The sequence below is a fragment of the Elephantulus edwardii genome, unplaced genomic scaffold, assembly GCF_000299155.1.
Source record: "Elephantulus edwardii isolate Elephantulus edwardi_28Jun2011 unplaced genomic scaffold, EleEdw1.0 scaffold00167, whole genome shotgun sequence".
Classification (NCBI taxonomy): Eukaryota; Metazoa; Chordata; class Mammalia; order Macroscelidea; family Macroscelididae; genus Elephantulus; species Elephantulus edwardii.
The window spans coordinates 1677446-1686563 of NW_006399917.1; the positions used below are offsets into that span (position 1 = coordinate 1677446).

The 9118-nt window shown below is 44.6% G+C and overlaps 1 protein-coding gene across 1 annotated transcript in view; it reads right to left on the reverse strand.

Moving 5' to 3' along the window:
- Nucleotides 1-1265: 1265 nt before the first annotated feature.
- The window catches only part of FAM114A1 (family with sequence similarity 114, member A1), a 100949-nt gene continuing 93096 nt past the window's right edge, over nt 1266-9118 (reverse strand). The window contains exons 12-13 of the mRNA XM_006895407.1: nt 3979-4032; nt 1266-1367 (exon numbers count right to left, since the gene is read on the reverse strand). Of these exons, the coding sequence (XP_006895469.1) occupies nt 1266-1367; nt 3979-4032 (156 nt within the window). The remainder of the gene's footprint in view (nt 1368-3978; nt 4033-9118) is intronic.

The following is a 9118-nucleotide window of genomic DNA, read 5'->3' on the forward strand; positions in this document are numbered from 1 at the left end:
CCCTTCCAGCTGGAGTCTCTGGGTCGATAGGCCACACAGGTATTTTTATTGTCCTTTAGAAGCAATGACAGCCTTTGCCACTGGCAAGTATGGTCTGTGTAGTAACAGAACTCCATGGCTCAACAGTGCCTGTAAGCAGGTTTTTAAATTCAGTCCTAGGATTCTGCCATTCTTAGCCCAAGTTCTAATTTTCTATTTGAGTACTTCCAAGCTTTCCATTATGGCTTCACGTGCTTCTGGCCGTAACAAATCAACTTTAACATACTCTTCAACATCCTATTTGCATCTATTTTCATCCCATGTAGAATGTTTGGGATAAAAAACATTCAAAGGATGCAGAAAATACAACAAACTGACATTAAAAATGACCACTGCACCTTGTTCTACAAAATGTTCATGGTTTAGGAAATTGACAAGGAGCTCTGATGATGTAATGTGTTGTGTGTTGCACTGTTAATACAAGAGCTGGTGGTTCGAATCCACCAGGCCCTCCACAGGAGGAAGATGGGAAATCTCCTCCCAGTAAGATTTACAGCTTTGGAAACTCGCTGAAGGGTCGCCAGGAGGCAGAACTGACAGTAAAGCAGTATGTTAGGAAATTTATTGCTCTGTTGCAACATTTTAAGAATTATTGTATACTTTCCCCCACCTAGAATATATGACTCTACTGGGATGAGATAGTGTTCTTCTACTGTGAGCACACAATAGGTGCCCAATAAATGCTCCTTGAGTGGATAAATAATTACAAAGAGACCCTACTTTAACAACTAACTTCCTCTTTCACCACAGTAGGTAAAAATCTTTGTGTGGTGTTATCTTTTTTCTGACATTTATATAACAAGACAAATTGCAGCATATGAACCTGTTTAAAATAATACAATAGGAATGGGGGTGATAAAGATGAAAATAACAACGCCCCCCCAAACTAAGATCTGTTTATGGATTTTGAAACCTATCAGGCTTTGGCAGAAAAATGGAAATGAATATTTGTCAATGCATGTCATATGAAAGGAAAATTCTCAAGACAAGCTGAACAAATTTAAATTAACACAGAGGAAAAACACAATTACTGTTACAAACAGCCATATAGATAAAGAGAAGCGGAAATTCTCTTTACGCTTGCTGTTCATACTGTCCGTGCAAAATTGCTTGTAGTGTCCTCCAGTGGGGCTCAGGCACGGACCAAACGTCTTCTCAAATGGCATTCTGTGAAGCTGTGTGACCTGCCGTTGCCTCCATCCAGCCGGAGTCAGGAGTGGTCAGGGTCATGGCTGTGCTTTCAAACAACTGGTCTGGATATGTGAGACTTGCAGCACAGGCAGTAGCAGCTGGAAAGCATCCTGGATGTACGTTGTGCTATTGCAGCCCTGGTGAGAAGACAAGAATGTGGGTGATGGATCCAAGCTGGACAATTCTTTCAGTGTGACAATGCTCTTTCCTCCCTTAAACCTCATAATATTTGGTTAGATGCTTCTGGTCACATTCGTTGGAGCTCTGGTGGCCGAGAAGATAAGAAGTTGCACTGCCAAATCAAAGGCAGGAAGTTCAAATCCACCAGCTACTCTGCTGGAGAAAGATGGGCAATTTCCTCCCATGTGATTTACCACCTCTGAAAACCCACTGGAGGTTCAGCTGTGAGTGGGTTTTGACATGATGGCAATGAATTGAGTTGATCATGTTGATATTCAAAACAAATGTAAACACATTCCTTTGGATGGTGTTAATCAAGCTCTTAATTATCAATCTTATCAGAAGAAGTCACTGGAAATGAAGCAACGCATTTTCATAAATGTTTAGGGTTGTTGCTATTGTTATGTACCATCGAGTCACCTGTGACCCATAGCAACCCCATGTACAGCAACTCTGAAGCCTGGTCTGTCCTGAGCCAGTCTCACTGACTCCAACTCACCAACTCCCATTGCCCCAGTTACTGTATCAATCCATCTCATCTGGAGTCTTTCTCTCTTGCACTGTCACTCCACCCTTCGGAGCATGATGTCCTTCTCCAAGAACCAGTACAATAGTGTATATTGATATTGACATTTATATTTGTGACCCAAATATGACCAGGCTTAATCCATAGTACTGTTAACCCAAAGGCCACGGACCTCTAGCAGTTTCAATCTAGCAATGGCTCTGAGGGAGAGAGATGAGCAGTCTCCTTCCATTAAGATTTATAGCCTTAACAATTCAATGCAGGGTCATGGAACAGACTTGGTGACAGTGAGTTTTGATGACCAATTCCAGCTCTCAATACTACTGCTTTGAAATGACATGGAAGCTCTAATTTGTTCTAACCTATGTTGTTGCTGGAACCAACCCATAGCTGACCCTCCAGGGAGTTTTCAGAGGCAGTTAATTACATGAGAGGAGATTGCCCATCCTTCTCCCATGGAGCAGGTGGTAGATTCGAACCATGTGCCTTCAGGATTGAAGTGCAGCTTCTTGTCACTAGGCCACCAGAGCTCCCTTTCTAAACCTACAGATGAATAATAATATTAAAAATGTTATGTATGTGTGGAAAGGTGAGGGACAGTGCAGGAAAGGAAGACCCTGGATGAGATGGATTGATACAGTAACTGGGGCAATGGGGGTAGGTGTGTGGAGTCAGCGAGACCGGCTCAGGATAGGACAGGCTTCAGAGCTGTGGCACACAGGGTCACTAAGAGTCCAGGTGACTCGACAGCACATAACACCACAATGTACTATCAAGTTGGAACTGATACATAACTGACCTTCCACCTAACAACAACAACAACAATTGAGTCTATTCAGATTCAGAGTGATTCCCCACGAGGTTTCTGAGGTTATAAATCTTTACAGGAGACAGATCATCTTGCTCCTGTTGAGCGCTGGTAGATTCCAACTGCCAACCTTTGGGTCGACAATATGACACATGACATTCTAGGCCACCCGAGCACCTTCTGATCACTGACATGCTCATTGTGGTCAGGTCAGAACTGACTCACAGCTGACCTAGTGGGTTTCAGTGCCTGTAAACTGCATGGGAGAAAATTGTCCATCTGCTGTCTTTGCATCGGCAGCGCAACTCCTTGCCCAACAGGCCATCACAGCTGAGGCTGACTAGTCAATTTACCATTTTTGCCAATCTGGAGCTTTGCTGTGAGGTGTTGTTGGGTTAATTTTGGACTCACACCAATCCCCTGGATAGAGAATTGCCCCATAGGATTTTCTAAGCTCCAATCCAGATCTTTCTCCCATGGAGCCACTGTGAGGTTAGAACCAATAACCTTTTAAGAAGCAGTGGAGAACTCAACCATTGCACCATCAGGGCTCCATGTCTGGTACCTGTTGTTGTTCTTAGGTGCTGTCAAGTCGAGTATAACTCATAGCGACCATGTGGGCAAAAGGTCTGAAACCTGCTCTATCCTGCAAAATCCTCACACTTCCAACAAACAAGAGCCCACTGCAGCAGTGGGTCTTCCTCTCCTTCGCTGACCCTCCACCCTTCCCAGCGTCATGTCCCTCTCCAAGGAATAGCCCATCCTAGAAACATGTCCAAAGTATGTGAGGTGAAGCCTCATCATTCTTTCCTCCAAAGAACAAGAAGTCTGGTACTTAGAGGCAGCTAAACCAAAGCTTACTGCCAAAGGAGAGAAGTGGCTATTTTTATATCAAATCACATCCAGCAATAGCCCCTCATCACAGCCAATACTCAGAGTGTTAGATCTGGTGTCAGCATTGGCAGCAGAAATCTGTTTCTATGAGAGGAGGTGATGGAAATAACGTGCAAGTGCAGCGTTTCTCTTCATAATCAGGGCTCCTTGAGAATGAGGGATTGTTGCCTCACCGGAGGGTTTACAGCTGGATGAGCCACACAAATGTCCTAAAACGCGACTGCTGATGATAAGATTTAGAATTGCAATAACGCTGGCTGCTTGGGAGAAAGGCAAGAAGAAAATGTAGCTCTAGCTCTTGCTTTTATTCACAAGTGCTTTCTCTCCAGGGGCTACTTACCTCTAGCAATACACTGTTGATCATGGGGTTAAGGACCTCAGCCTTCTTGTTGCTCTGTGGAATCAAACGCATAAAATTACTGTCTATAGTGAAAGAGAGAAGACGCCAAAATGTTTGCTTGTAAGCCGGGCTTTGTTCCTGGAGCTTTAGGTCCACGGTCTCATTGCATTTCAAGAGGAACTCTTAAGGTCTCTGAAATCCTGTGCCATCAAAATTCCCAATGTAGAGAATGGTTGTTTAACCTCGAGTCAAAATGGACTTATAGCCACCCTCCAGGGGGGTTTCAGAGGCCGTAAATCACATGAGAGGAGGCAGCCTATCTTTCTCCCATGAAGCAGCTGGTGGCTGCAAATTGCATGCCTTTGGGTTGGGATTATGAAGGCTGAGTATCTGTCGTAAGGTTACACAGCCAGAAACATTAAGCTCAGAATTTTTGAACTGTTAAAATTGGCAACACCTTTAAAAAAACATTGCTCTAAAATATTATTTACCTTGATTGAAGAGGGCGGTGTGTATGCGTTCTCGTAAATTTTCCACCTGAGGCAAGTCCCTTATTTTTCTCTCCCTCAGGAGCTCTTAGGATAGGACAGTGTTCTGGTCTGTTGTCCACAAGGTCACTATGAGTCATACTCAATGACACCTAACAACAACAGCAACAACGACAACAACAATAACAGCAACTGGGAGCTTTGGAGGCACAGTCCACAGGGAGCCGCACTGCTACCCAAAGGCAGTGCTTCTCCGGCAGTTCTAATCCATCAGCAGCTCTTCATGAGGAAGATGGGCAATCTCCTCCCATGTGGTTAACAGCTTCCCAAATCCTAGTGCCAAGAAGCTGTGCTGCCATCTCAAAGGCATATGGTTCGAATCCACTAGCTGCTCCTCGGGAGAAGGATGGGCAGTCTCCTCCTCTGTGATTTACTGCCTCTGAAAACCCACTGGACGGTCAGCTATGGGTTAATTCCAACTCGACGGCACACAACAGTAACAACAACAACTCCATTAGAGGGTCAGCATGAGTCAGTTCCATCTCAATGAGTTTGGGTTCTTTGAGTTCCAGATTTGGTTTATAATCCCTCTGCCCATCTTCTTATTTTCTTTTTAAAGGCAAATACTTGGTTATAAGCTGCCTTTCTGATCAGCAGCAAAACCAAATAGGTTGTAGATTTCAGTGTGAAAAGTGCAAATATATATAAAGCCTATCTACAGACAGCTTTGGTGTAACGTCTTACCTCTCATTGCTGTCAAGTCAAAACTGATTAATAGCTGACCTTCCAGTCTTTTCTGAGCCCCTAAATCTCAGGGAGGTAACTGTCCACATTTCTCCTGCAGAGCACCTGGTGGATTAGAACTGCCAGAGGAACCGTCTCTTTCTTTTTTTTTTTTGGTGAGAAAAATTTGTATTTAGAATGAGCCAGCTGGACTCAGTTTAGATGATCCCAATTTTATTGGCAACATCCAAAGCATCATAATCAGGAGCAAGTCGAACATAGGCCTTCTTCTCTCCATCAGGTCTAATCAGAGTGTTGACCTTGGCCACATCAATGTCACAGAGCTTCTTTTACAGCTTGTTTAATTTGGTGTTTGTTGACCTTGACATCCACAATGAACACGAGTGTATTGTTATTTTCTATCTTCATGGTTGACTCAGTGGTCAGGGGAAACCTGATGATGGCATAGTGGTCAAGCTTGCTTCTCCTGGGGTCGCTCTTCCGGGGGTATTTGGGCTGCTTTCGGAGTCTCAGCATCTTAGGCCGCTGGAAGGTGGGTGACGTGTGGATCTTCTTTTTCTTGTGGCTGTGGATGCCCTCAGGACTGCCTTCTCGGCCTTTAATGCCTTTGCTTTGGCTTCAGTTTTGGGAGGGGCAGGGGATTCCTTCTTCGCTTTTGGCGCCGGCGCCATCTTTGTAGAAAGGGAGAGGCACCACCTTTTGTTAGTAGGGCAACTCCCTACAGACTGTGGCACCAGAGCTCCCCGGGTGTAAAACAGAGCTCCAAAAAGGGAAAGCTCGAATTAGTATCATTGACAGTGAAAACTGTGAGGGCAGGAACCTGAGAAGTTTGCCTTGTTTTTCCAAGTCTTAATGGATACTCTGCCTCTGACAGGGGCCAGGCTTATCCCTTTTAAATCACTTTTTGCAAGTGGTATATATTTACATTTTCATTCTTTGGTAAGAGCCTCACCCCAGCTCCAGCCTGGGCAGGTTTTATTTAGTCCACAGGGAGCTGCACCTCTCTGGTGGTCCACACCCACTGATAGCTCCTCACGAGAAAGATGGACAATCTCCCGTGCAATCTACAGCCTTGGAAACCCAGGGAGTTTCAGTTAGGAGTCACTTCCGACTTGACAGCGGTAAGTCAGTCAATTAACAGCCTTCTCCATTTTAAATATTAATCTGCCCTAGACTATTGCAATCATTAAAAGAACTGGAAAGGAGAACTGTCTTAATAAGCTGGCTTCCCTTACAGTATCTGGAAGGATTTATGGTAAACAAAAATCTATAAGTGAAATAGATCTTCACAGACAAGCTGGCTTTCACTAACATTACTCTGTTGGGGGTGAAGTAACCTTTCACTGAGGCAACCGCAAAGGAGGCTGGGTAGGGAGGTGGAGGAGATTAAAAACCTCTTTAAAAACCCAGTCATATTTTTTAAGTAGCCAGAAAATCCATTATAGCACTTGCCTTTATGTTTATTTGATTATCAATAAACTTCTAAGATATAATCAAAATGAGGGCAATAAAATGACATTGGTTTTCAGAATCAATGAGATGTGCAAGCAATTTCAGTGGAGTCTGGAGAGCAGTGTACACTCATTAACTTCATGTTATGAATAATGGCTGTTTGAGAGAACAGCCTTGATGCGAAGGATACATCACAGCCCGACAGCCAGGCTGCTGCTGTGGTAAGATGGCATTTCTTCCTAAACTTTATTCCCTTTTTTTCTTTCTTCAAAATGAGGTGTGTGCCCTGACTCTGAGCCTCTGGTGTCTGTCACTTGTATACCAATAGGAGGCACACCCATCTGTTTGCATCTTGATGTTGAGTATGTGCATCAGGACACCATCGTCACTTAAGATCTTATTAGGAATGCAGTCTCAGTTCTCATCCTGCTGTTGTTAGGCGCCATCAAGTCAAGTGCAATTCATAGTGACCTTATGAACAACAGAGCTCAGTCGTGCCCTTTCCTGCACTTATTCACCATCTCGAATATGCTCGTGCCCACTGTTGCTGTCACTGTGCCAATGCAGTGTGCTGGGGGTGGGGGATCTTCTTCTCTTTTATGGGCCCATTCTTGTCCTAGATCCACTGAATCAGAACCTGCATCTGAGCAACATCTTCAGAGGACACAGGTTGCCATGAAGAGGACACAAGAGCAGTTGGTGTCTTGTTCTATTTTACATAAGGACTTAATGAGTTGAAGTTGACTCAAAAGCAAACAACAAGGTGAGTCATTCGCACATTAAGGCTTGAAAAGTGCCACGTCAGAATGTAACATGTCAAAAGGAATGGTGAGTAATAGCAAGAATATCACTGTTATCGATTGAACGGTGGCTCCCATCCCCAAATGTGTGTTAGAATACTAACTCTACGCATTCCGGGCTCTAGTGGGTAAGGAGTTGTGTTCTTAATCCAAAGGCAGGTGGTTGGAATCCACCAGGTGCTCCGAGGGAGATAGATGGGCAATCTCCTCCTGTGGGATTTACAGCCTCTGAGAACTTACTGGAGGTTCAGCTATGAGTCGGTCCTGACTCGATGGCATAATATAACAACAACAACACCATACAATTGGATGCAATGTTATTTGGGAGTAGGGTTTTCTTTGTTTCCCAGGCCATATTAGTGTGAGGTGAATTCTGAGTTGATTCCTTTTTGGATTATAAATAGCAGCATATAGAGAGATTAGCAAGCACACAGGGGAAAGACAGATGTCACATGAAGTCATGAAGGGAATGAAGAACAGGGGCTGCAGCAGGTGACTGAGACAAGGACTTGCCCCACCGCCACCAACAGGAGGAGCCAGCCTTCCTCTAGTGCTGGTACCCTAATCCAGGCTTCCAGTGAATGGACTGTTGAAAAGAAACGCCTTACTTTTAAAGCTACCCATTAGTGGTAGTTCTGTAACAGCACCGCTAGGAAGCTGTGACAATTACCCACTACCACAGATACATGAATGCTTATTTTAAATTCCAGAAAACACACTGCATAACCCCCCCTTTGTTACGAGATAATCATGAAGAACCAAACATTTGGTTTGGCAGAGAATGGATGGGCAGTGAACTGGGGGTTAGGAAATCTACGATGGCCCACGTTAACAGCCCATCCTCGTCTCCGTCTCCTCACCTAGGGAATTGTGGGAGGAGTGAGGGGACGATCTGCTGGAGCCTTGGGAATCCAAGCCAATGAAGCCATCCCACCCTTCAAATCTAATGTTTACACCATAGTCCATGCTCTTTAGCCTAGGCAGCTCTGAGCATTTTGTCAAAGAGAGTCCCTCTCCCCATCATTCAGTGCATACAGTGAAAAATCTAATGAAAGTCTGGAATTTAGATAAGCATTAATACCACTGTTTTACAAAACGGGAGAAACAAATCTGATTCCTTGGTGGTCACCTTTCAAGTCATTTAGAGATGTGTAGGGAGCTCTGGTGGCCTAGTGGAAGGAAACTGTGCTGCAATGCAGAAAGCATGCAGTTTGGGGCGACCAGCTGCTCCTCAGGACAAAGATGGGCAGTCTCCTCCTGTGCGATTAATAGCCTCTGAAAACCCACTGGAGGGTCATGTATGAGTCGGTTCCAACGCAATGGTATATAACAACAAAACAAACAATGGGAGACACACACAGGGGAGCTCTGATGGCCTAGTGGTAAGAAGCTGCATTGCAATGCCAAATACATGCAGTTCAAATCCACCAGCTGCTCTGTGGGAGAAGGATGGACAATCTCCTCCTGTGTTGTTAAACAGCCTCTGAAAACTCACTGGAGAGTCAACTATGGGTTGGTTCTGATGTGACGCCACACAACAATAATAGGAGCCACATAAGAAGTCCTGGTGGCATGTTGTTGTTGTTATGTGCCGTCGAGTCGTTTCTGACTCATAGCGACCCTATGCACAACAGCCCTAAACCCTGCTCTATCCTG